The sequence below is a fragment of the Phlebotomus papatasi genome, chromosome 2 (assembly GCF_024763615.1).
Source record: "Phlebotomus papatasi isolate M1 chromosome 2, Ppap_2.1, whole genome shotgun sequence".
NCBI lineage: Eukaryota > Metazoa > Arthropoda > Insecta > Diptera > Psychodidae > Phlebotomus > Phlebotomus papatasi.
Window position 1 is genome coordinate 109,863,237 of NC_077223.1, and position 26,290 is coordinate 109,889,526.

The 26,290-nt window shown below is 30.0% G+C and overlaps 1 protein-coding gene across 19 annotated transcripts in view; it reads left to right on the forward strand.

The window, feature by feature from the left end:
• The window catches only part of LOC129800793 (gamma-aminobutyric acid receptor subunit beta), a 74,636-nt gene that overhangs the window by 28,749 nt on the left and 19,597 nt on the right, over positions 1-26,290 (forward strand). For 12 of the 19 annotated variants that reach the window (XM_055845438.1, XM_055845440.1, XM_055845444.1 and 9 more), the window contains 2 exons: positions 16,607-16,833; positions 16,920-17,002. In XM_055845438.1, coding sequence (XP_055701413.1) covers positions 16,607-16,833; positions 16,920-17,002 — 310 coding nt within the window. Of the gene's footprint in view, positions 1-16,606; positions 16,834-16,919; positions 17,003-20,471; positions 20,610-26,290 lie in introns of all 19 variants that reach the window. The other 7 variants (XM_055845434.1, XM_055845443.1, XM_055845449.1 and 4 more) reach the window with 1 other exon arrangement.

Genomic DNA, 26,290 nt, shown 5'->3' on the forward strand with positions numbered 1-26,290 from the left:
CAAATTTTATTTACATTTTATTCCGTTGATTTTCCCAAAATTCTTCCTAGTTTTAAGTGTAAAATTTTTCCAGAAAAAAATACATTTTGCTTTTTGTTATATTATTTATTTATTTCTTAACACCCTGCGTTCCTGAAACTTTGATAGTTCTAAATCCAGATACTCCAGTGTTTTCTATACACCAAGAAACACAGAAACCATTCATTCAATTGAAGACTAAAATTCAAATTTATGGGCCACGCACAATTGCTTTTGTTCAGTAAACATGGTTTCGAAAATGCGTGAATGAGGAAGCGAGAAAACTAGATGCACACTCCTCTCACTTTCGCTGAAATGTCAAAACATTGTTTACAAAACAAAGGTATGTGTGTGTTATGTCCAGTGCACAATAATCTTTGTTTATAAATATGTTTTCAAAGTTTCCCATGAAAGTGAGTGAGATGACTAGATCTAGATCTCACTCACTCTCATTGAAATGTCAAAAACATGTTTACACAATAACTTTTGTTTTGTAAACATGTTTTTAACATTTCAATGGGAGTGAGTGAGATCCAGATTTAGTCATATCGCTCGCTCTCATAGGAAATTTTGAAAACATATTTACAAACAAAAGTTATTGTGCGCTTGGCATTATTCATAAAGCGTACGCATAATTATTTTTGTATTGAAAACAATAATGAAAAACTATGTAAGTGACAGTGATGACTTCAAATTCGATTTGTCTCACTATCATTGTACTATCAGACAAATTCTGTATCGTTTATTATGAGAGACGTACAACCACTTTTGGTTTGAAACATGTTTTTAAAGATTCACTGAAACGTCAAAATGTATTATTCTATGTTGAGCATTATGGGCAACGCACAATAACTTCGCAAATATGTTTATAAATCAAAAGGAATTATGTGCAATGCACTGTATTATGCCTAGTGCACAATAATTATTGTTTTGTAAATATGTTTTCTACATCTCAATGAGGATGAGTGAGATCTAAGTTTAGTCATCTCGCTCTATCTCATAGGAAATGTTGAAAACATGTTTGCAAACAAAAGTTGTTGTGCGTTGGGCATCACGAGCAACTGAATATTGCTTTGTAAATATTTTTTGAATTATTTTCAAAACAAAACATATATCAATCGTTTTGGTTTGCAAACATCCGCAGATTCGAAGAAAATTTAAGAAAAAAACAGAAATCAACTCATGCCGTATTGGGCGTGCACAACTACTGTTGTTTTGTAAACAAAATATTTGACAGTATTTGTACCACGTAATATTTACATGTAGTTATTATGCACTAAAACTATGACTTAATTGCAAAACGGATTTGACAAACAGTTTTGGCAAGAACACTGGCTGTCATAAATAGATGTTTACAAAACAAAAATTGAGTAATGTTGTTGTTATGAAAAATCAATGGTTTCTTTCATTTTGAAAAAGTGATTAACTTCTGTTTTGTTAACATCTATTTAACATTCCAGTGAGATTGAGCGACATCTGGTTATAGTTATCTCGCTCTCTCTCATAGGCAATTTCAAAAACATATTTACAAAACAAAAGTTATTGTATACACGGTCCTACTGAGCACTCGTACAACTCGAGCGATAACTGTAGAATTTCACAAATTTTTATCAAAGTGTCAAATACATGTCAACAAAACAAAAGCAGTTATGAGACGCTTATTACCAGTTACACACAATAAAATAAGCTGGACATATTTAAAAAAGAAAAACGAACAGCTACCTTTCTTTCTCACATACAATGTTTCGAAACATTTTGTTGACATTTTAATGAGAGGCAATGAAACATTGATTTAGTTATCTCGCTCACTCTCGTAGGAATTTTGAAAACATATTTACAAACAAAAGTTATTGTGCGTTTGACCTTATGCCCAGGGCACAATAACTTTTGTTTGAATCTGTCTGGACAAGTTACACTTACTCTCCTTGGCAAATTCGAAAACATCTTTAAGAAACAAAAGTTATTGTGCATTGGGCATAATGCACTATTACTTTTGTTTTGTAAACCTATTTTTTAATCTACCTAGAAGAGTGAGCGAGATGAATAGAGTTCCTTCTAGCCTCTTTTTTTGTCTCTTTCACTCCCACAGAAATGTCAAAAACATGTTTACAAAATAAAAGTTATTTCTCGTTGTCCATAACAAACGAAGCGGTATTGCATTAAATTTTTAAAAATATTGAACATTAGTACGAAAGAGTAAGTGATATATACCTCAAGTCATCTCGCTCACTCCCACACATAATTCAAAATGTTTGTTTACGAAACAAAAACAATTTGTGCGTACGCCTCTGTACTTATCATTTGACAAATTTTTATTAATTTAAACAAAATCGGATTTTGAGGTAATTTTTGAAAAGATTTTGCTCATTTTTTGAGTTTTATTTTTAAAATCTCATTTACATAATATCTATGCGCTGTATCCACCAAATCTTCAGCTGAATCATTAACTGTCAGCTAAATATTTCAGAAAATAAAAATAACACCATCTTTGTCTCTGTTTTATGTTGTCAGTGTCTTCCTGTCTGTATTTCTATATATATTTTTTGGAGAAAAATAATCATTATCACAGTATATTTTTTTGTTTTTAATTTTTCAAAATTCACCTACTTCACTTATGACTGTTTTATAATTTGGAACGTTTTAATGAAAATCAAATTAACAAACGACGTTGTGGCTTTAATCACTATCACACAGATATTTGTTTTTTTTTTACCAAAAATAAATATATCTTTAGTTTGTTTATCAATGAGAACGAAACAAACTTAGAATGTCTCAAAAAATATATCTCTTTTATTTAATATATCATTCGCTTAATCACACATTGATGTTGCATTTAAATTGGAAGTATATTTTATGTTTTATTTATTAACATCCCCTCCACATGAATAAAGAACCCACCATTGGACAATTTATGTATAATTTTCGTCGTCATTTAACCTCTAATACGACATTAGTGAGAAGAAAATTTAGGCCACTTTAAATGGTTCATTGATCATGCGAAAGTCCGCCAAATGACTGTTATTTTAGCTGAGTCACAAAAGATGCTAATCTCCCTGCCCATTAGTCCAATTTTTCTCTTAATTTTCTTGTTGTGTTCCAGAACGCACGAAAAGTCACTGTGGACAGTGACTGACCTGGTGCGTCTCTGATCATCCCAGAAAGTCTCTGAGAGCTGATAGTGTCCCGCCAGCAGCGGAAATGCTAATGATTCCCATATTTCTCTTTAGAAAGCTATATCAATTGCATGGCATTATTAAGGCGAAAGCATCTCTCCAACACACTCCTGGAAAGAAATATTGAGTCACCAGTTTTTTTTGGATTGAAAATTTAAATTTAGTCGTTTCAAAATAAACTTCTCTTAAAATAAAAGATAATAGATGTTTGAGGGTAAGGGAGGTGGTTTATTAAAATCTGAGCTAAAATTCACAATTGTAACCAGAAAAAACTACTTTCTTGTCGCTTACTAGTAAATTCAAAGGTTGGGATAGGTTAAAATCAGATACTTAGTCGAGAACAAAATCACTTTATCTTAATGCATCATTCCCCTTTAATCCGAGACACTCTTCCCTCTTCGTTACGAAAAAGGTTGTGATTTGTAGAAGACCAGGGTAAGGCTTTCACGCTTCGCACACACTCTGGCTTCATATTTTTCCCATATTCCTTAATGAATGTGATCTAACCTTTTCAGAAAATGCGTGACTTAGGACTAGGAATATGAAAAAATATGAAATGTTCGAAGCCAGAGTGTGCGAAGCCTGAAACTAGCACCTTCTTATACAAGAATTATACAAGAAAATATAGAAAAGAATATGGTTTTTAAAATTATATTATTCTTAGTGTGCAATTTTAGACGTTTTTTTGTTTGAAGTATATTCAATTTTGCAAAATATTTAATATTATTTAACCTTTATTATTTTTTTAATAACAAAATTATCATGAATTATTTTGATGCATTTTTGCAAAATAGTTTTGGTAAAATATTAAACCTTGTGGAATAAATAAACATAAATATTGGCATCTGAGATGTTAGAAAACAAAGTAATTTTTATTTAGGGGAGGCGAGGCTACTGTGAAGCTACATTATTATACGAGTTTTTGCATATTTCTAAAGTAAACTGAATTCTATCATGATGTAATTTGGATAGAAAAAAAAACAATTGTGGATCTTAATAAAATAATTCTAAGGACCAGCTTCATTTAGAAATAGTTCAAAATAGCCCCATCTCCCCCTACACTTTCTCAAGGCTTAAATGATTTTTGATCAAATCTTAAACTTTTTGTTTTAGTATTGATCCAGTTTGAAATTTGACCAGCCAAGTTTAATAATTTCTAATTAAAAAGTCACATGAATTGATTTCACTCATGTTCACTAGGGTTATTCTGTAACAACATGACAATGTCATATGACAAATTTTCGTAAACAATTCAGATGCAGGTTAATGTTAAAGCCCAGTGAGCACCAAATGACCATTGGAAGGAGTTTTCCGAATTTATCGCGTAAATATTTTTAAATTTGTTTCACATTTGTTAACATTGTCATACTGTTAGAGAATTGCCTCACAATTATGACCTCAGGAGGGGAATTCTGTAACAGTATGACAATGTCATGATAAATTTTTGTGGTAAATTCTAGAGTTAGACAACATTAATCCAATTGATCATAGAATAGATATTTCAAGCAGTTCTAAAAAGTTTTTAGTAGCTGATTGGCGACGGATTTTTGAATAGTTCTGCCCTTAAAAAAATTTTAAATCTGTCATATGACATTATCATACTGATACATAATCATAATTACCCAACAAACATGAATTTTCGAAATATACCATTTTAAATACAAAACTAAATTTTTTGAAAATTGAAAAATTAAGTCGCAGAAGATTTCAGATGATTCAGTATTTCTTTCTGGGAGTGTAGAAGCTCTTCCCCAGTCGCAGAAATCACAAAATGGGGACAATTTAACAATAAAGCAAAATTTTGCAATAAAAAAGCAGTATTATTGCAAAATTGGTGAGAGAGATCTTATACTAAATTCATTAAATTTCAGCTAAAATGACTCAATGAATACAACATGAGTCTCTCTTAGCTTTTTGAGGACAATTTCATCATTTGATGTGCTTTGATCATTGAGAAAGAACAAGAACAATCCCTCCTTTTAGACACATCGCAATAGAATTTTTCCATCATTCCTCCTGTTTTTTTTACTCTGTCGTTACCACCCTCTGTTCAAAATGCTCGTGTTATACCCTGCCCCAGAAAATTTTCCCCAAACCCTGAAATTGCAATAAGCGAGAACATTCTTCAAAATCCACCCAGTATGAACCATTAAAACATTTCCAAATTTGCAATATCACCACCAAAAAAAAAATCATTTGGCATTAATTGCATTTGTTGTTATGTGGGCGATTGTGGCGAGTGGAAACCAAATCAAAGCTCAAGATGTACAAGAACTTTGTGAAAAAAAAGAAAATGTCATAAGAAAGATACATGAAAAAAATGTACCATTTGACAGAAAAAAAAATCAAAGTCACTACAAAACGTGACCCATTGCCCGCCTGTATTCGTGTAAATATTAATCTCAAGAGTAACTATGAGAGTGTTGTTTAGTCTTTCACACTAAATAATTATTTATTTGCAGGTTTATACCCTTTTTTTACGCTCTTTCATCTCCTTTTTCTTTTTATCACCAAAAAGCAAAAAAAAAACCAAAATACTTCTTTCATTTCACGAATTACGATCAATCAGTTGATTGTCGGACATAACCTAGAACCTTCTTGCAAAGTGTACTAAAAAAGTGAGAAGTATTCATTGTCATTGTGCAAGAATTTTCCTGTCAGAAAATCTATCAAAGCTTCGGAAAAGAAATTTATTTTATTTCTTAAAAATTTTCAGCATTTTATTTCTAAATCTGCTTTATTTTAGTTCTTTGGCTTAAGGCAGAGATGCAAGAAAGCAATACATCACGACAATTAAATAGGGGAATGTGGGGCATCTTTGACTTGGGGGTACCTTTGAAAAAAGATTTTTTCTCTTATTTTTAAATGGAACTGAGTAGTATGATAATGCGATTTTGTTCCACAATTGGTTTGTGGAGCTAAATTATATCATCTTAAAGTCCAGTTCCATAAAAAAGTACGAGAAAAAACCCTATGGTAAATGTGCCCCAAATTAAAAGTGCCCCACTTCCCTTTACAAATAAATTAGTACATTACTAAAAATAGTTATCTCAATTCTAAGATCAGACTTGATTAAAGCACTGAGATACTAGACATATTTTTGCTATAAAAATTATAGCAAACTTGAGATGTCACATTTAAACTTTTAAAATTTATTTTTCGGCTCATATTGCTTGATAACATCCCTGCCTTTAAGGAGCTATTACATTGGAAATATTTAATAAAATTCTTTTAAGAAAATTGCTTTTTGGAAACCAGTGTTCTAAATTCGAATAAGTAAACAAACAATCGATCTTGCTAAATCATAATATTATTATTCCTAATTGGTAAAAAAGATGTACTAAAACAATGCACGGAAAAAGCTTCTGATAATTAGTACAAGGTTAATTTAAACAACTGGACAATGACAGATCAAAAGCTTTTGATTGAAGTCTATTGAAAGGTGTCCCCAATTAGAACATGTGTGTACTAAACAATAAATTGTAGGCGAACGCGCTACCTTCGGATGACTCAAGCTTCGGACAATTCATTTTTATCAATATGTTTTTAAACAATTTGACCCATTATATTATTATATTTTAATAGCTAAGAAACTTGAATCATCCGAATGTAGCTCGCTTCCCCCTATACTAAACAGATTCAAAATTGAATTTTGAAGCATTTAAAAAAAGGCAAAGAGTATAAGAACAAATAGTGCTATTTAATTTTAAAACTGGTATTTTTTAAAATCTGGAATAATTTAGATAAAGACCTAAGCCTCTACACATTGGGTACGATTTTCGTCAAAAATTACTTTTTTGATGGAAATCATCTGCCCTGTTGTAGGTAGCAACCCTAACTTGCTGTAGTAGCACTCTAAAGTCCTGAATTTATATGAGTATGAAAGTCTTGCAGTTTTTAGTACAAAAATATTCCTAGATTGAAAATCTATCAAATAAAATTTATTTTAACAATATGAGAAATAAATAGATATTTAAAAGTATCACCAATTTAGTACAAACATATACTAAAAATATATGCAAAAGAATTTTAAAACTTTTATCAATAATTATTAAATGTACAACAGTAATATGCAATGCAAATTTAAAGCGTTTCTTAAATTATTGAAAATTGTACTAAATATATGCACAAGACTTTTTTTTATCATTTAGTACAGAAATCCTATGCACTTATACACTAAAGAAATTTAAAGTATGTTTTTATAATCGGTTAATGAATGCATAAAATCAATTGGGAGTAAATATTCATTTTAGTTTTACAATAATTAGTACAAAATCTTGGTTTTAGAACTTGGCATAGTTCAGAATTCGACGGATCAGAATATAAAACGAATAAGTCGCAAATGGTCAACTTTACAGGATAGCGATTTCAAACTCAGATTTCGCATTCTGAGTATAGGATGTTTGAAATTTGAAATCCTTATAATTTTCAGAATTAACTTTCCGGTATAATGTTTACAGGGAAGGTGCAGGGTGTAAATGTAAAAAAAAATCAACTTATTCGACTTATATTCTGACAAGTCGAACTGCTGTATCATTATACATAAATGATTCATCCAGTAATGGACTATATTCCTGAATAAACTTCAAGTATTCCGTGCCTTCTGGGTCCTGATTCAATCAGAACACCTAACAAAAAATTAGTACAGAAAATTAAATTAGTATACTCTGTAGTAGGAGGAGGCTAGACTTAAGCATAATTTAATTTAGATCTACAATTGTTTTGTTTATCTAAATTACATTACGTTAAAGCTAAGTTTCTATATAAAATATCATTTTTAATATAACCCATTTTCCCCTACAATTAGTACTAAATTAATGCACAATAGAATTTCTATGTTACTACTAACTAATTTAAAAAAAAGGATGTGCAATCAATTTGCAATAATTTTTTTAAGGCTTTGTTTTAATATTTCGAGAATTTTTTATTTCAAGTCATTACACACCACAAATTAACAATCCTGTCAATTAGCAAAAGATTGTACTAAACCAATTGGCAATACTAATTCGGAGATTTTAGAAAATCAAAAGGTACAATATATTTTTTTTTAGGTATTACTCTTCAGACACTCTTTATGGTTCAAGACAGTGAGCTTTCGATATCCTAACATGGTTTAGCATTTGTACTAAAACTCGGACATTGAAAAAACAATGTCTAATTTTTTAGTACAAATATAAAGCAGACGCAAAATGAATAATATGATGTTATTGAGAAAGCAAAAAATAAATAAAATGAGTTTCATGTGAAATTTAAAAGACATAAATGTTTTTTATTATAATATTTTCCAGTGTGATAGCTCCATTAGTCAGTAAGTTTGTTGGAAGAAATTGCAAGAATACCTTCGAGACAGATGAAGGTGGAGAATAAGTTGCAAAAGAAGTGCAAAAATGTTACAGAGAAAAAAAGAAACAAATTGTAACCAGAATAACAAAAAAAAAAATGAATGAATTTCTCAGAGACAAAAGCTTTCTAAAAATTGAAGTGCTTTTCTTTCTTATACAAACCTTTTAATTTCTTGAAAAATAATCTCACAGCATGTCTATTCCTGCTTCTTTGCGATTTCACCTTTCACGTGGAAATAATAGAAAAATAGAGGGAAGCTTTTTGCCATGTTAGACATTAAAAAAAATGCAATATTTCTGCATGAACTTGTGTTTGTGTGTTCATTTGCGCCTCACTGAAGCTTTTCACACAATTCACTCCGAAAAAAAATAGAAGAGAAAAGCTCTCGCTGTTCAACTTTTCTCTATACAAAGAAAAACATCCCTCAACCCATTTTCCCATCTGTTCAATTAAAATCCACACCCCAAAAATGAGGGATGAAGCAAAAAAAATCGAGGCAAAAGTGTTTTTCGGAGGAGAAAATGTTTGATGGTGGAATGAAAGGGATCCTTGAAAGTCGGTGAGAGACTTTTCTTGGGACCATTCTGGGTCAATGTTTCAAATTCAGCCTTCGAGGTATTGAAAATGGAGGTTTTGTGCTGCCGAGGAAAACCCAAGGAAAAATATCTTGGGAGAGAGCATGACGATGGTGGAAAAAAAGGGGCAAAAAATGAGCTAAATGAGAAATCCCTTTTCTAATTTCATTTTCTTCATCCTCCAAAACACTTTGGGAATCCTGTGTCTTTTTTCTCCAGTCACCATTTATCCTCTCAAAATCCATTTCTCTCTTGCAGAATCGCTCTACTGCTCTACTTTCTTTTTCACACTAATCAATTAGATTTAATGAAAACTCAATTGGGAGCGAAAATCCGACTTTCCATGGGACAAACCGCAAGATTATCTTAGAAAAACCGTTGATTTCATACGTTATTCCAAATTTGAAAAATTTGCTTAGGCAGCTCCGAAATTTATAACGGAATGTACTCCGAAAATATAGAACACTCTTCACATTTATCTCGTTTTCAATTAAGAATTTTTTCTTAATTGAAAACGAGATAAATGTTCTATATGTAATACCGCTTAAATTCCGAAAAAAATCCGGAATCTACCGAAAGAGTAGGGTAAGTGTGCCAAATTCCGGCCAGCTTGCAATTTTGGCCACATTTTTTGTTCTTCAAATTTCCATTAATTTTCAATTTTTGCATTCCCTACAGATTATACTATGCAAAAAATAACAAAAAATGTCGCATCGACGAACAAGATGATTTGAAAAAGACATTGGTAGAATTCCGGAAAGACAAGGAACTGAATGAAGACAAGGAATGAAGGTGGCCGGAATAGGCCACCAATGCTATATCTACTTTTTTATTAATTTTAAAATGTACTAGAAATGATTTCAGAGGAAATAAAGTTGATAAACTGTCTACAAAGTTCCAGGAAACACTCCTTAAGAAGAAGTATTGAAATAATTCAATTTGTATATTGTAAATTTTCTTAGCCTAATGATCCTCGATTTTTCCCTATTTTCTGAAAGTATTTTGTTTTCAAACTAAGGAATAGATTGCACTACATATAATGTAGTACTTTTTTAAAAGCTTCAGAATATTTTAAGTTGAATTGCAGTCTCACCATACTGAGCCCAATAGTCTTGAAAATTCATTATGAAATTTGGGAAAAGTTGTCAGGTAACTCTAGAAACTTTAATAAAGTTTATAGCAGTTTAATATAATTATAATTTGGAAATTATTAATTTCAGTTTCAAGAAAGTAATTTAAGAAATTTTCTTTACGGTCTTCTTATGATATTTCGGAGGTATAAGTTGGATATTACAAAGGAATCATTACATTATCTTTTCCGGAGGTATTTCATAAGAGTTTAAGTGAATTTCCATAAGATTGAGTACATTGAATGGTACGAAACATCTGAATTCCTGGAACCTACTTAAATTAGGTCAAGCTTTTAAAGTTTTTTCGTAAATTAGCGAAAAAAAATATATTTTTAGAAATCCAGGTGTGGCATGATAACTTATTTTCGATGCTATCGACTATTGAGTCTAAAAGACTTAAATTTTTCAGATATTCATTCAGATATTTATCCACAGTCAAATTCTTTTAAGACTGTCAAAATGAATGGCCCAACAATACGTAAAAAGTCGATATTTACTTAGTCTAACAGATATCGATTTATCAATACCAAAAAATATATTCTAATAATTCTTTTCTTTATTATTAAGGGGTAACGTGGGTCAAGAAAGCTAAACAAGAGCATATTTTCTTTCAACACATAAAAAAAATATATGTAATTTAATGTAGTTTAACCATTTTGCTCTGAAGGTTGGACACAAACGCTAAGACGGCGGTGAACGCTGGAAACTACACAACATCTCATTAAAACGAAACTGTACTTCGAAAGCATTGTTGATGAATATTTTTTCCAAAAAAAAATACAACATTTTATTATACTCGGAACCAGATTTTCGGAATTTTTTTTTTTTGAAAAAAATCTTACTGCACGGTAGTCGCGATTACTCAGAGCATAAGCTCGTACTTGGACGAAGGATTGCAAACTTCCTCGGTCACAATTTAATTTAGAGGACGAAACGGAGTGTAAAATACATAAAAAATTGTACTTTTTTTTTAAATCTTCCAAAAAAAAACGGTTTTTTCTTCAAAAATCCCCTGTTCAAGTACGAGTTTAACTCATCATCCAAGAGGAAACATTTTGTTTTTTTTTATCTTTGATGAATGTACTTTTTGGAATTTTGACTAAGGTTAAGTGCCCTCACCCGACCGGCAGATTTATTTATTCAATTTATTTTTATTTGCTTTAAAATTTTGAGTATGATGTAACATTAATAGGTCAATTATTCCACGAATAATACGAACCGGTGACAAATTCATAGAAATTTACGAAATTGACCATCAAACATTAAAAAATTGACCCATCGGTCGAGTCGAGGAACCCGGTCGAGTGAGGTTACTTTACCTTACCTCAATGTAGGTTTTCCCATAAACGGTCTCCGAAAATTATGTCGCAAGGCCCAAATTTTTGAAATTTTTGAAATCAAAATTTCAGAAAATATAGTCCAAATGCTAGGCTTTAATGCACTTAGTAGCTTAGGGGGAAGTGGGGCACCTCTGAAATTGGGATTTTTTAAACCTATTTTTAAACAAAAGTGAACCTTATCGCGGTATAATTTAGCTGAACAAACAGATTGAGAAGTTAAATTACATTACGATATGGCTCAGTTTCACTTAAACATAAGTGAAAAATCCCAATTTCAAAGGTGCCCCACTTCCCCCTAAATTATTTTTTGTTATGTTGGAAAAAATGTAGAGAAAATATGCTGTTTTTTAGGCTTTTCGATGAACGTAACCCCTTAAAAGAATAGGGGAAACCGGGAAAATTAGTCACCCAATGGTATTAGATACTGGGATGTTATAGTCTGCCTTACAAGGAATATTGAGGAAACCATATTTTTATCGAAGTAAACACCTTCCTTCCAACACTGAGAAAAAAAGAGGGTGCGATTAACATTTTTTCCTCATAAATTTAACACTTTTTCGGTGTAAAAATATATCAACATTTTTTAATGTTAATTTTACACCTTATTAAGGGTAAAATTAACATGAAAAAGGGTACCTTCAACCCCTCTTACACCTAAAAAGCATAATATTTACATCGATTTCGGATCAATACTGCAGGGTAAAATTAACATTTCCGGAATGTTATTTTAACTTTTTCGGATTTCTCTCAGTGTATTCTTTAAAATATTTATAAACCTAGTACTAATGTTTTTTTGTGAATGCAATGAAAAATATCATTTGGTGACCAATTTTGCCCTAGTTTCCCCTACAATTTTTGGTGTAGCAAAAGAGGAAAAAATGCAACATTCAAAGGGTGACGGCAGTCGAAAGCTGACAACCTTTCTCCATCTGATTTTTTGATATAAAAAACAGCATAAGTTTCGAGGATTTCTTGATAAATTTCGTAATATCGCATTTTCTTATATGGACTTCTTTTTTATTGTGCTTGAGTTACTAAAACAATCTTGTAATTTTTTTTATTAAGTTCGTTAATTTTCAATGCCAAGTCCATTTCCGAAAAATTTGCATTCGGAATTGAGGATAGCAGTGTAAAAGCTATTTTTGAAAAAAAAGGAAAATGAATGGAAAATGAGTGAAGAAATGATTTTCCTTCATTTCACCACTTTTCGCTCCTAGAAGTACACACCGAGAAAAAAGGGTGAGGAGATATTTACCCATGAACACAAATAGCATAAGAGAGTCAATAGTGAAAACAATTTCCACATTAACTTGGGAATATTTTCACATAGGAAAAATACACACAATTTTCTGCCTCGACATTTTTGCTTCTCCCTCTTCCCTGGGGTTTTGGGATAAAAAAGACCCACCTCATGGCTTTCCTGAAGGGTGGTAAAATTCGTTTCGGGAAAATTTACATTTTTCCAATTTTAATATTCGAATCCTGCAAAACAGTAATATTTTATCCAAGTCATAAATGTTGTTGCATGTTACGGAGCATTGCATGTAGACATTTTTTTTCTTCTCTTGAATTACATACTAAAACACATACACTTGTGTATAATTTTTTTTTCATACAAAACTATGTTTATGTGTTGTGTATTGGTTAAAAAAAAAGGCACAAAATAATACTGCATTATAAGTTGGGGTCTTTTTTTTTCAATATATAATATTCGAGAGCAAAATATACCCACTTACACACTCTGACAAATTACAATTTCCACTAATTGTTTTTTTTTGTGTGTGATAGAAAAACACGATATACACTTGAGAAAATCTGACATGAGTCACTGAAATTGCTCTTGCATACTTTGAGTTTATTTTTCACTTAGAATTGCTGAATATCCTTAACACAGAATTTATAATTCTTTAATAGTTTTCAACATAATTCAGCAATTAACACAGTTCACTTAACACACAATTTTTGACCCACATACACTATATAACTTTAACCCTAACACAACTTTTCATGAGTTGACATCCTCGAGAGCAGTGATGGGATTTTGAGGAGTTCCCTATTAATCCTCAATTTGTGGACATTTGTAGAGAAGTCGAAGGATGATGTCTCATGTGAAACTGGGGTAAACTCCAGGGATAACATCCTCTTAGTAATGCAAGATTTAACATGTCAAAAGTTTTTTCTGGATATAAATTTGCTGATAAGGATGTTTTGTCCCTCAAACACTCAATATTTTATCAACATTTCTTTGATATTATACACCTGCATGGGACTAAAACTTTTAAAAGTTTAACTATTTTTATAAACAACTTTTGATGTCAATGACTTGATTTGGGATAAACCTTATTGAAGATTTCGAAGGTATTGAAAAGTAAAAATGTCAGTGACATCTTGAGATATATCTAAAGTCTTAGGATTTCTCTTCAGAACTCGATTTTAATTTTACAGAAGGTAGAAAAATATTATTAAATTTTAATTTATCGAATGATCCAGATTTTGCCGGATTTTATTCTCCATAAATTGACTCATTTGTCAAAAATATCATAAAAGTGGCCTGTGATAAATCTTCTCTTACGTACTTACTTAGTCTTAAGATGTAGATAGATAATTTAAATTAAAAATTCAAACGTAAGAAGGACGTAAATTCTTCATAAGAAACTTGAGATATATCTAAAGTCTTAGGTTTTTATTCCAGAGCTCGATTTTAATTTTACAGAAAATTAGGAAATTATCTTAAAATTTTTATTTATCAACTCATCCAGATTTTGCCGGATTTTATTCTCCATAAATTGACTCATATGTCAAAAATATTAGAAAAATGGCCTGTGATAAATGTTCTCTTACTTAGTCTTAAGATGTAGATAGATAATTCAAATTAAAAATTCAAACGTGAGAAGAACGTAAATTCTTCATAAGAAACTTGAGATATATCTAAAGTCTTAGGTTTTTGTTCCAGAGCTCGATTTTAATTTTACAGAAAATTAGGAAATTATCTTAAAATTTTTATTTATCAACTCATCCAGATTTTGCCGGATTTTATTCTCCATAAATTGACTCATATGTCAAAAATATTAGAAAAATGGCCTGTGATAAATGTTCTCTTACTTAGTCTTAAGATGTAGATAGATAATTCAAATTAAAAATTCAAACGTGAGAAGAACGTAAATTCTTCATAAGAAACTTGAGATATATCTAAAGTCTTAGGTTTTTGTTCCAGAGCTCGATTTTAATTTTACAGAAAATTAGGAAATTATCTTAAAATTTTTATTTATCAAGTCATCCAGATTTTTCCGGATTTTATTTTCCATTTCCGGAATACTTTGCTAAAAATACTACAAAACTACCTTGCGATCAATTTTTTACACTTGATTAATCCTCAATTTAAATAAAAATATCCAGTTCCTACACTTAAATAATGAAGATTCTTCTTAAGAAGCTTAAAGCATGTCTTTAAAGTTTGATGTTTAAATTCAAAATTTAAAACAGTATTATTCTAATTTTCAAGATTTAAGTTTTAAATGAAACATGAAATATGCTGGCACGGCTGGCACAATCAAAATTCGAGACTTTTCAGACAAATTATGCAAATACTTGAAATGCAAATCGAAGTATTTATAAAATTATATAGTTTTGCTCGTTTTATATAAATTGAGAAAATATTTTGATAGCATTCAAGTAGAACTAAAATAGGGTTAGAATTTTGAATCTTTTGTGTCTCAAATTATTCAAATAATTTATAAAATTTATTCGAAAAGTCTCAAATTTAGAAAGAAACACTATACAGTGTCGAAGGAACACCCATTGGAACTTTAACAACTCGTATCAGGACCTATTGGTACCCTTTTTTATACTATTTGGGATATGAAATTTCAACATTTATTTTTTATAAGAAAATGTAGATTAATGTGAAAAAAAAGGTAATGTTTTCTTTCCCTTACTTCCCCTTGCTCTAATTGCTTATCAATTAAGATTTTTTGGAAAAATTAACTTAAGATTGGATTATTAAGGACAAATGACCTATTCGATTCTGGAAAAGCAATAAAACTAGTTGATTTTAAGAACTTCATGAACAGGGCTAAACCTTAAGTCTGAAGACCGCTTTAGACATCTTGACTTTCAGGATTCTGATTCTTCTGGTCGGAATCAATTAATTTGATATTGGTCGAAATGTATTTCTATTTCCGAATTTAGACTTTTTACGATTTTGGCTTTTCAGAATTTTGATCCATTCGTATTTTCGACTCACGCGGGTTTTTGGCATTCGGAATTTTGTCCAGACCCGGTTGACATACATACATTACCTAATAGAAAGTCTTAAGCTTTCTGTCTATTTTAGAACTTCAGGAAATGTTCTGAAATAATTATTTATCGTAATATCCAGATTTTTCTGATATCGTTTGGTTTAGAAAAAGATCTGCTGTGATATATAACACAAAAATAATAGATAAAAAGGCTTTTTAAAAAAATAAATTTCATATTTGGTTTGTATTTTTGAACAAATGAGAATGCTTGGCATCTTCCAGAATAACAGAAAAATATGTATGGTCAACTTGAGATATATCTCAAGTCTTAGGTTTTTTACTCAATGCTCAAGTTTTATTTAACAGAATTATAAGTTATTATCCAAAATTTTAATTTTTAACGTCAACCAGATTGTGCCGAATTTTCTTCATTGAAGAAATGAGATAGTGTATAATAACTCATCACTGCTCTCGAATATCAACTGAAAACAAAGTTTTATTCACTGTAAATAATAGTAATGCCTTGCCGTTTAATTTTGCTATGAAAATAAGAACTAATCCCATTGTTAATGAACTCTTTTTTTTTAAATCCTCTGAATTAGTTCTTCCTTCTTACATTTCGATATCTCAGTAAATTTCCATTTAGTTCCTTAAGCTACCTTTATTTCTTAAGATTTTTTCTTTTATCAATCATTTTCTAAATGTGTTTTGAGGATATGTGGGAAGACAACCAAAATTGATTATATCTTTTTTTCTTCTCTTCAAACATCATTTGCTCCAATTCTTTAGGACTTCACACTGGATTTCTACTTTCGCCAATTTTGGACGGATCCACGATTGGCGTACAGAAAGCGACCCGGTGTTGAAACACTATCCGTCGGCTCCGAATTCATCAAAAATATATGGGTACCTGATACATTTTTTGTAAATGAAAAACAGTCGTACTTCCATATCGCAACAACAAGCAATGAATTTATAAGAATTCATCATTCAGGTTCCATAACTAGAAGTATTCGGTATGAATTTTATTCTTTTCTTGATGGATGTTTGTTTTTTTTTTTGGTTTTTGTGAGTAAAACTAAAATTGATTTTGTTCTTTCAGTCTCACAATCACAGCATCCTGTCCAATGAATCTTCAGTATTTCCCAATGGATCGACAGCTATGTCACATAGAAATAGAGAGTTGTAAGTATCAAAATTTTCCAAATTATTTCTTATCCCAAAAATGAACTAACATTTGAAACCTAGATTAGGGTATAGGACAGCAAGAATAACAAAAATTTCTTTCTTTGACAAGAAATATTGCAATTGCTCAGAAGTTTTAGATAAAAAAAATTTAGAGCAAAATCGTGGAAGAAAAGAAATTATATAATATATTGAAAAAAAAAAGACTATTTTCAGGGGGTGAAAACAAATTACTAAAAAAAACCCTGTTGAAGAGAAAGACAAATTGAATCTCAAATGTAGAACAGATAACTCGCACTTGAAATACTTTTTAAAAAATTCTTTTTTTTTTATTTTCACAAAGATTAACGTAAATTTTGAAAAGTCAAAATTAATAATTTATTTGAAAAAAAAACTGTTCTTTTTGCAGAGGATTTACAAAAGAAATAAAAACATAAAATAATTGATAAACGCCCAAATAAAAGAAATTTTGAAAAATAAAATTCAACAATGAATAACATAATTAAACAGCCCCTGTTTGTGTTAAACGGTTATATATATATTTCAATATGTATATTCACATATACAGAATATTTACTATTTATTTTATCTAACAATTGTGTATATTATGAGTAAATAAATATTGTTTGATATTTATTGGTTGGTTTTCGGTCGCCTTCTCTCTTATACAGCAACCGCAGAAGGTTGACTTGTTACTCTATATATAAACAGACTAAATAGACTACAAAATAGTCTCTCAGTGTCACCCACCCAGGTGGAAAATATTGCACTATGACGTGACAAACATATAAGAAGTTCCAATATTTGGCAATAAAACGTTCCAGGAGTAAAAAAAAAAGCGAATAAAAGCTTAAAAAAAGAGCTTTAAGACAGAAACACTTTGCGATATAGATACGGCAAGTTGATTAATAACCATATTGTCGTATTCCGTAAAATAACCATTCAAAGTTTCGAGGCATTTTATATAAATAGCAAAAAATAAAAAGACCCTCTCTTTTATTCTATCTCTTTTATTCCATTTTCTCTATCTCTTTAAATCTGTATGAAAACAAGCTGAATCCCATGAGTTTTAATTTTTTTTTCTTTCGCCTCTTTTTCACAGAACATGCATTTATTATTCAAAAGCCAAAATATAAATTGAGAAATAAAAAATAGAAAGATATTGTTATTCGAAACACGACAGTCAAAAACACCTCTTAAAATAAGAGTCGACCTTTTCTGCTAATGTCTCTCACCCTTTTTTTCTTGCAAATAGGTATGTAATTTCATTTAATATGCCCTTCTCTTCGTTTCTTTTCTTATTTATAATCACTTCTGACAATTTGGTTTTGTATTGCCAGAATGAGGATACGTGGTATAGAAGCTCAGAGAGCTTTCCGAGAGCTTTTTTATTTTATTAAAATATTTAAAACAACAAAGTTGAGGCTCAGATGATATTTTATTGAACTTTTTTCATTGATTGTTTTAATGAATCTCAAAATCACTGAAAAACAATGCTGAAGAAAATTTAAAAAAATATATAAATACAATAATTAAAAAAAAAGATAAAATGAAAAATAAGAAAAAAATGTTGAAGGAAGTTGAATAGAATTGCCGGAAATCTCGTAATTGGTACACCGAGTCCGATTTTTTATCTTATCTTCATTCAGTATTTACTCGCATATTTTTATTAACAAATCCATTAGACTATTTTTAATATAACCATACTGACAGATAAAAAATTAACCATTTTGCAAAATAATATTTCTTGCATGTCTGATGCTTCTTTTAGTCTTTTATTTTTGTAAATTCTTTATTATGAAAAAAACCATTTGCTCAGTCAAAATTCGCTCATTTTCTGTAAATTTATTCACTTCACCAAACAAAATCCTTCATGCTCAACATTTAGCAAGTTTTTGCTATCCAAAACTCTACAAAAAAAATCGTTCAAAGAAGACACATTCCCTCCAGAACATCTTAAGAGATTTTTTGCAATGCGTCCTAATTTTCAAAAATAATTACTGTCAAACCAATTCCTCAAAAAATTTCAAAAATTTCATCATTCAGAATAGAACCAATGTTAGTGGCATGTTCTCTAAAATTTATTTTTCATCTATTTTGATCTATCGAAAACAAAAATATTTTTGAGACATTTTTTTTAGGATCCATGATACTTTTTTCTGTTCTTGCCATTGACGCGCAGTTAAAAAACGCACATGACATTTTTTATATCAATTTATTTTGACAAAGAAACAAATAGTGGATTTTTCTTTAGTCTCAGAAAGCCAAAAGTTATGTTACAATAAGGCAATAAAAGTTGTGGCATAGACCTGAAATTTTCACATCAAAACTCAATAGTAAAGATAAATACAAATCATTTGCATGTTTATCCGCAATCTGCATGACTTGGGTGACATTCGATTGTTAGTTCTTATTTTTATTTTTATTTATTTTTTTGTATTCAATTTTCTGTGTTTTTTATTTCAACTCTGGTAGTTTTATTTATTTATTTTTGTTTTCTTTTTTATTCTTCAATATCTCTCATTTTTATGTGGTCTCAGTTTTATTTTTTTTATTTTGTGTCTTGATTTTATTTCACATCGATTTATAATCAAACAGGAGCGCTTTAATTACAACCTATACTAAAGATTTTTTTCCATTTAAACAAAAAAAATAGTAAAAATAAATTTTGGTCTTTGAAAAAAGATTTGTGTCAAATATTTCAATACAATTCTATCATTTTTTCACCTTCTGTATAAATCAATAACAGAGTTGTTTGCAATCAACTTTGCTAGATTACAGATTGATGATCATCATTTTCGAAAGAGTTCAAACCAAATGATTAAGGGTAAAATCAAATTAAAATTAAAAACCTTTTGCATGGATTTGTTTTCTCAAATTAAAAAGCAAATTATGATTTTTATACTGTTTGCTCAATACATGTCCCACAATTTCAGAAGTGGGATTGCGCATTTTGTCAAAAATTCTGGTCAAAATTCAATTTTGATTGACTTTGATTTTTTTCCCAAATTGACCAATTATTCTTTAGTCAATTCCATTAAACTTGCAAAACTGTTGAGAGCAAACTGGATAAGAACTCAACAAGATTTTTCTAAAATAAAAACTTGTTTATATTTTTTCAAAATCAAAAAAAAACAATCACAGTTAAACATCAAATTCTTTGAAAAAATAATTTTTTTTGACAAATAACCATTTTTTTCATTAAACTTTATCCAAGAAACAAAACTGTGATAATTGAAAAGAAAGATTTTTTTCCTAGAAAAGCAGCTTTAAAAAAAAAACAAGTTATTTTCCTTCTCCCATTGTTTGAATTTTATGTTTGTTGTGGTTGATAAAACCATTATTTACTACAAAAAAAGAGAAACCATTTATTTTTATTTTTCAAATTAAAACCTCTCTCATAAGTGGCTGAAATGAAATTGTATTTGGTGAATGATGGCATTATTTGTGTATTGTTATGGCTCTGGAGTCGGTTACACAATGCGAGATATCCGTTACTTCTGGAGAGATGGCCTAAATAGTGTTGGAATGAGCAGCGAAGTCGAACTTCCGCAATTTCGAGTTTTAGGACACAGGCAGAGGGCGACCGAAATTAACCTAACCACAGGTACCCAAACAACACGCTCTCTCAATCAATTTTTTTTTAAATCAAGTCCATTATACCTTTTTTAACAATTATTTTATTTATTTAATTTTTCAAATCCGTTCAACACCTTCAGATCCTTTTTGTCTTTTTGGTCTCTGTCGAACCAAATGCAGAATTTTGTGACGAAAACCGATTTTGACCACCTGAGTGTTGAATTTTATACATGTTGTTTTTCCTATTATTTCCGTTTTTTTTTTTCTTTACAAAAATCACTTATTTGTTTTTGTCTCGTTTGCTTAATTGTTTTTGAGTCTTTTCTCCTGGTGTTGGACTCACAAGACCCGATTTATTTCCACTTAAAAAGTCCTAAAACCGTATTGTCAGTATTTTTTGACGTTTCACCGCTTCTGAATCTTCCACACAGAGAGCTCTAGAAAACGGTTGAGAGGTCAAGATTGAGACTCAATGTTCATGTATAAACCTGAGGTCATTATTGAAATTTGTTGAAGTAACTGTCAATTGGGTTTGACATTTAAGAAACTGTCAGTTTCAAAATTGAACTTTTACAACGATTACGACAACAACAAATCTATTAGAATATCAAAATCGAAATTCACAGCTAAACAGGGTGCCTAATCTTCTCTTAAAATATGTAAATAACATTATAATAATGGTATTTTTTAAACTCTACAACTACAGGGCATAAAAAACTACTTTAATTTCAGTTCAGAAAATTAAGAGTGACATGCAATTTTGAAGAAGGAATTAAATCGACTATCTTTTCGCTATGAGCAATGCTGTTAAACGTCAAAATAGTTCTGAGAACTATTTCAGAGGGGAATTCTGTAAAAGTATGACAATGTCTTATGACAAATTTAAATTCTTTATATGGTAAATCCAATTGATATCAATTACTAAATGCTTCATCTTCATAGAGCTCCTTGAATGGTCATTCAATGCTCACTGGGCTTTTATGTTATCCTTCTTCCGAATTTTATTACAAAAATTTGTCATATGACGTTGTCATACTGCTACAAAATTCCTCTTCAGAACTTTTTTCTCACGTTAAAGATGATTAAATTTGAATTGCACACACTTGATTCCACGGAGCATAGTAACAACAATTCCATCCCTAATAAGAGAAAATACTGATATATATATATTTAGACATCTAGCTTGCGAGAAGGCCAATAAACTTTAAAGGCCAATAAATTTCAATAAAAAATAACAAAACAAAAATGAAAACAAGAAGACAAATTTTAATTCCCAAGTAAATGTTAGTGAATTACATAGAGCTTTCCAATAATCGACTTTCCGATATTCGGGTGACAGCTGTCAAAAAAGAAAAGTGAAAAAAAAATCCCTTCTCGCATGGATTTTTATCTATCATTTTCAGTCTGAATCACCGGAATATTGGAGAGCTTTGTGTAATAGTTCTTTAGAGATATATAAAACAAAATTCTAACAGAAACTGTCAATATTTCAAATGTGACATTTGGAAGTAATTAAAATGTCATGGCTCCGGTATAGCTTTTAGATCAGGAAAATTTCGTGTAATCGAAATTCACATCCCTTTCTATCTCAAGCACTTTCCTTATGTATATCTGACTCTTTCGGACTCTTCTTCTTCATTCGAATGTCATAACAAATTCAATTTAGTTCAATCCAATTTTGAGATCGAAAGAAAGAGACAGAGTTATGCAAATCTTTTCAGAAAGGGACGTGAATTTTGATTTCATGAAATTATACCGAGCAAAAAATTATGTCATCGGCATTATAATCTGAGAGAGTACAAGTAATAATAAAAATAAAAGAAAAAGTTGTAGTAAAGACAAATTAAATATATCAGTTGGATTTGAAAGCTTCGATAATACTTAGAAATGGTTAGTCAACTATTCACATTTGAATTTGACAGCTAATGGTCAGACAGATGACAGAATTTGTCGTTTGGAACATTATTATGCTTTTTACCAGACGGTTTAGGTTAGAAAAGAGTATGAAAGATTAATAAAATTAAAAATTTCCAGCTGCACTCACTTTTATCACTCTAATATAAATTAAGAGACTACGCTTAAGAAAAAGGAATAGGAATTTTGATTTCATGAAAGCCTAAAACCTAAATATTGAAACCTAATACTAACAATGACAAGGATAATTTTCTTTTACATGTGCGAAAATTTAATTCTTTCCAAATATTTTTATTTGAAATAGGTTTTTTATCTACAAATAAAAAGATCTATCCTAAAATATTTTTTAAATTTGATAGGAGTTTCATATTCTGAAGTCTAGAAATTTTTAAAGTAAGAGCGAGAGTTTACGAAAATTGAGCTTGAAAAGGGGAAAGTACTCTCCCTTCTAACGTTCATGGCTTTGAATAATGTGAGTTTTCTTTTATTTTTCCTAGAGACTTATACACAATTATCATAATTATCAATAAATTGACGATAAACTAACTAATATTTAATAAAAATGTGTAAATCTCTTAGGAAAAATAAAAGAAAATTCATATTATTCGTAGGGAGACTACTTTCCCCTATATAAAAATGAAGCTTTCAATAATCTGAACTACTATTATTGAATATTAGAAAAGATTCTTGGTAAAGTTTTAACTTAAGGTAGAAGAAAAAGTTCGTTTACAAAAAACTAAATTAAAATTAAAGGATTCTACACAGTTTCTTATGCGGGCTCAAAATTGGAAGTTTAGCCTACTTTTCAAATGTCTCTTAAATAATAAGCAATATCATTAAATTTTAACACTTTAAATTAATATTTTATTAGACATATCATACTACCTAATGCACCATTTCTTTTAAAAACTCGCCTATTTTGAAATTATAAAAGCTAAACCATTTAGTTAAACCTCAATTCTGAAAACCGTATTGTTAAATAACTTATATTATACGGGTTAGCCCATTTAGTCATATTTCTTAACTTCTCTACTTCCTTATCAGTTGAGATTTTTTAGAAAATTTTGACTTACGATTGGATATCAAGGATAATTTATGCAACACATTTCGAAAACCCTTTAAAATTGATTGTCACTTAGGATTTTAGACATTTGGAAATGGGCTACCTCTTTCCTAAAAATCGTTTTTGGTTTCTAATTTTCATATTACAAAAACGATTTTGGAAAGTGTCAGTTGCACATTTTGATGGACCAAGAAATAAGTGAATCATGTATCGACCATATTTGATCGTCACCTTAAAATAAAATAATTTTTTTTTTAAATTATACACAATTTTTAATTTATAATTATCATTTGAAAAATCTTTTGTTTTGAGGCGACTATCCAACTTCACTCATTTTACCAAGTTTAAAATTTGCTTTACAATAAATGAAGAAATTACATTTTGCTATTTCTTGATTTTTTTAAGGAGACAAAATACTTCTTCAGATACTGGGGAAAGTGGGGCACCTTGGAGTTATGGGACTTTTAGAATAGGGAATTCTTCTTAAATCAAATACGAAGATAACTTACATTATGATAGGGCTCAGTTCTATTTAAAAATTTGAGAAAACACAATTTTAAAGGTACCCAATTCAAAGGTGCCCCAGATTCCCCTATTGCTTAATGATCTGAATTACAATAGATTTTAAAGCAACAAAAAATAATAAAAATAATGATTTTCATTAACATTACGGATAGAAGCGATAGAAGTGTTTAATTTGAAAAGAAATATAAATAAATATTAACTATGTTTATTTAAAAATTTATTCTTAGGGGAAGTGGGGCACCTTTTAATTGGGGTACCTTTAAAATTGTGGTTTTTACTTCTATTTTTAAATAGAACTGAGCTTTATCAAAATATTATTTAGCTTCGCTATTTGTCTGTGAAGCTAAATTATATCGCGGTAAGATCTAGTCCCGGGCACTCAATGGGTCAAGTGGTAGAGCACTCCGCTCTATGATGCAAGTGTCCCGGGTTCGAATCCCCTTTAGGTCACCAGGAATTTTTCTGGCGTTAAAGGTGTTCGGATTGCATCCAGTGAGCTTCACTGCATTTGATTCCACGGGGCATGGGACTGACAATATCTTCCCGTATAAGAAAAAATAATAATGCATGTCTTTAAATCCCCTTGCGGGAAGACCTTTTTCCTTCATGGAATGTTGTGCCAGCATTTATTATTATTATAATATATTATAAGATTTAGTTCCAACTAAAAATTGGAGAAAAAAGCAAATTTGTAGTTGATCTACTTTCAGCTACTATTTTAAGAGAAATTATGTGCATTGATAACTCAATCTGACTTCAACCGTTTTACGAACTTCTGTTCACGTCCTCTGTACTACCAAAATCCTCTCATTTCTCATAACCATGAGACCCATTCCGAAATAGAATTATTTCCGAATTTGTAATGTTTGAAAACAACCAATCTCTGAGAAAAATTTATGAAAAAATGCCGATAGAACTTTTCAAATGTCTGTCTCTGATTTTCTTTTGTATTTGGCAAAATAAAGAAAAAAAAATGTCCAACCCGTGGAGAGAAAACTGCAAATTTTCCCCTTGACTCAGTTTTCTTGATTACAAATTAATTTCAATGGAAAATTTTTGAGTGAAAATTTATACCAAAAACCCCCAGAAAACCTCACACGCACGAAATACACCACACAACACAACACAACTTGATGAAAAAAAAAGGAATTTACATAAAATCCTTCGATGTTTTAGAGCAACATCAACTCACACTCTTGTAATGTTTTTTAATATATCAAATTAGGGTAATAATTTTAGTAATTTTCTTGTCACGTTTTTTAAACCCATTTTTTTTTTAATTTTATTGGAATATTTCTTTTAAATTTATTTACCAATGCGATCCCCCTTTAATGAATATACATATATGAGAAAATGATACGACAACTGCATTAAACAACTGATATGCAGTGCAAGAAGAACCTTCTTTTCGTTCATATTTTCTTTTTTTCCTTCTTTCACAAATTTCTCTTTAAAAATAATTAAAAAAATATAATAAAATCTCTATTAGAAAGAGAATAAAATTTGTGAGAAATCTAGAGCAAGTATGAGGCTGTATAAATGAAAAGCGAGATTTGTCTGAATGCTCGAAAATTTTGAACAAAAAATAATATGGGAAGCTACACTGCAGGAAAACGTGATACAAATATGCAGTGTTGGCATTTTCTCAATCTTCCATTGATACTTCATCCCCGTTCTCGAGGAAATTGAAATAACAAAGAGAAAGAAACACGTGAAATTGCCGAAAAAATTTCCGTTTGAGTGGGTAAAATTGAGGCAATTACAGTGTATATAATATATTATATAATTTACATCACATGAGACTCCTAATGGGACTACTATAATGTCCGTTGAGTTTTATTGTTGCAACATTTACATAATATTTATTGTTTGAAAACCAAGATAATTGTGCATAATTATTTTCTTGGCTTTTGATTATTTAGAACTAATCAAAATCACATTTGAATTAATTCAGGCTAAACTTAAACTCACACCGACTTGAGTGTTTAATACACGCTGAGAAAAAGTAAGTCAAAATGTTGTGAAAAAGATTACGATGGTGCGTGTCTTGGGTGACTTAACGAAGCTTTGATGTTTTTGATGTTAAAAATTGCTTCTAAAATATATGCAATAGAACTAAACAGCATCTATACTACTCCCATTGGAGACAATCATGAGAATATTAGCGAAAAAAATCACTTAACGAAAGAAAAAAACTTAACGAAAGA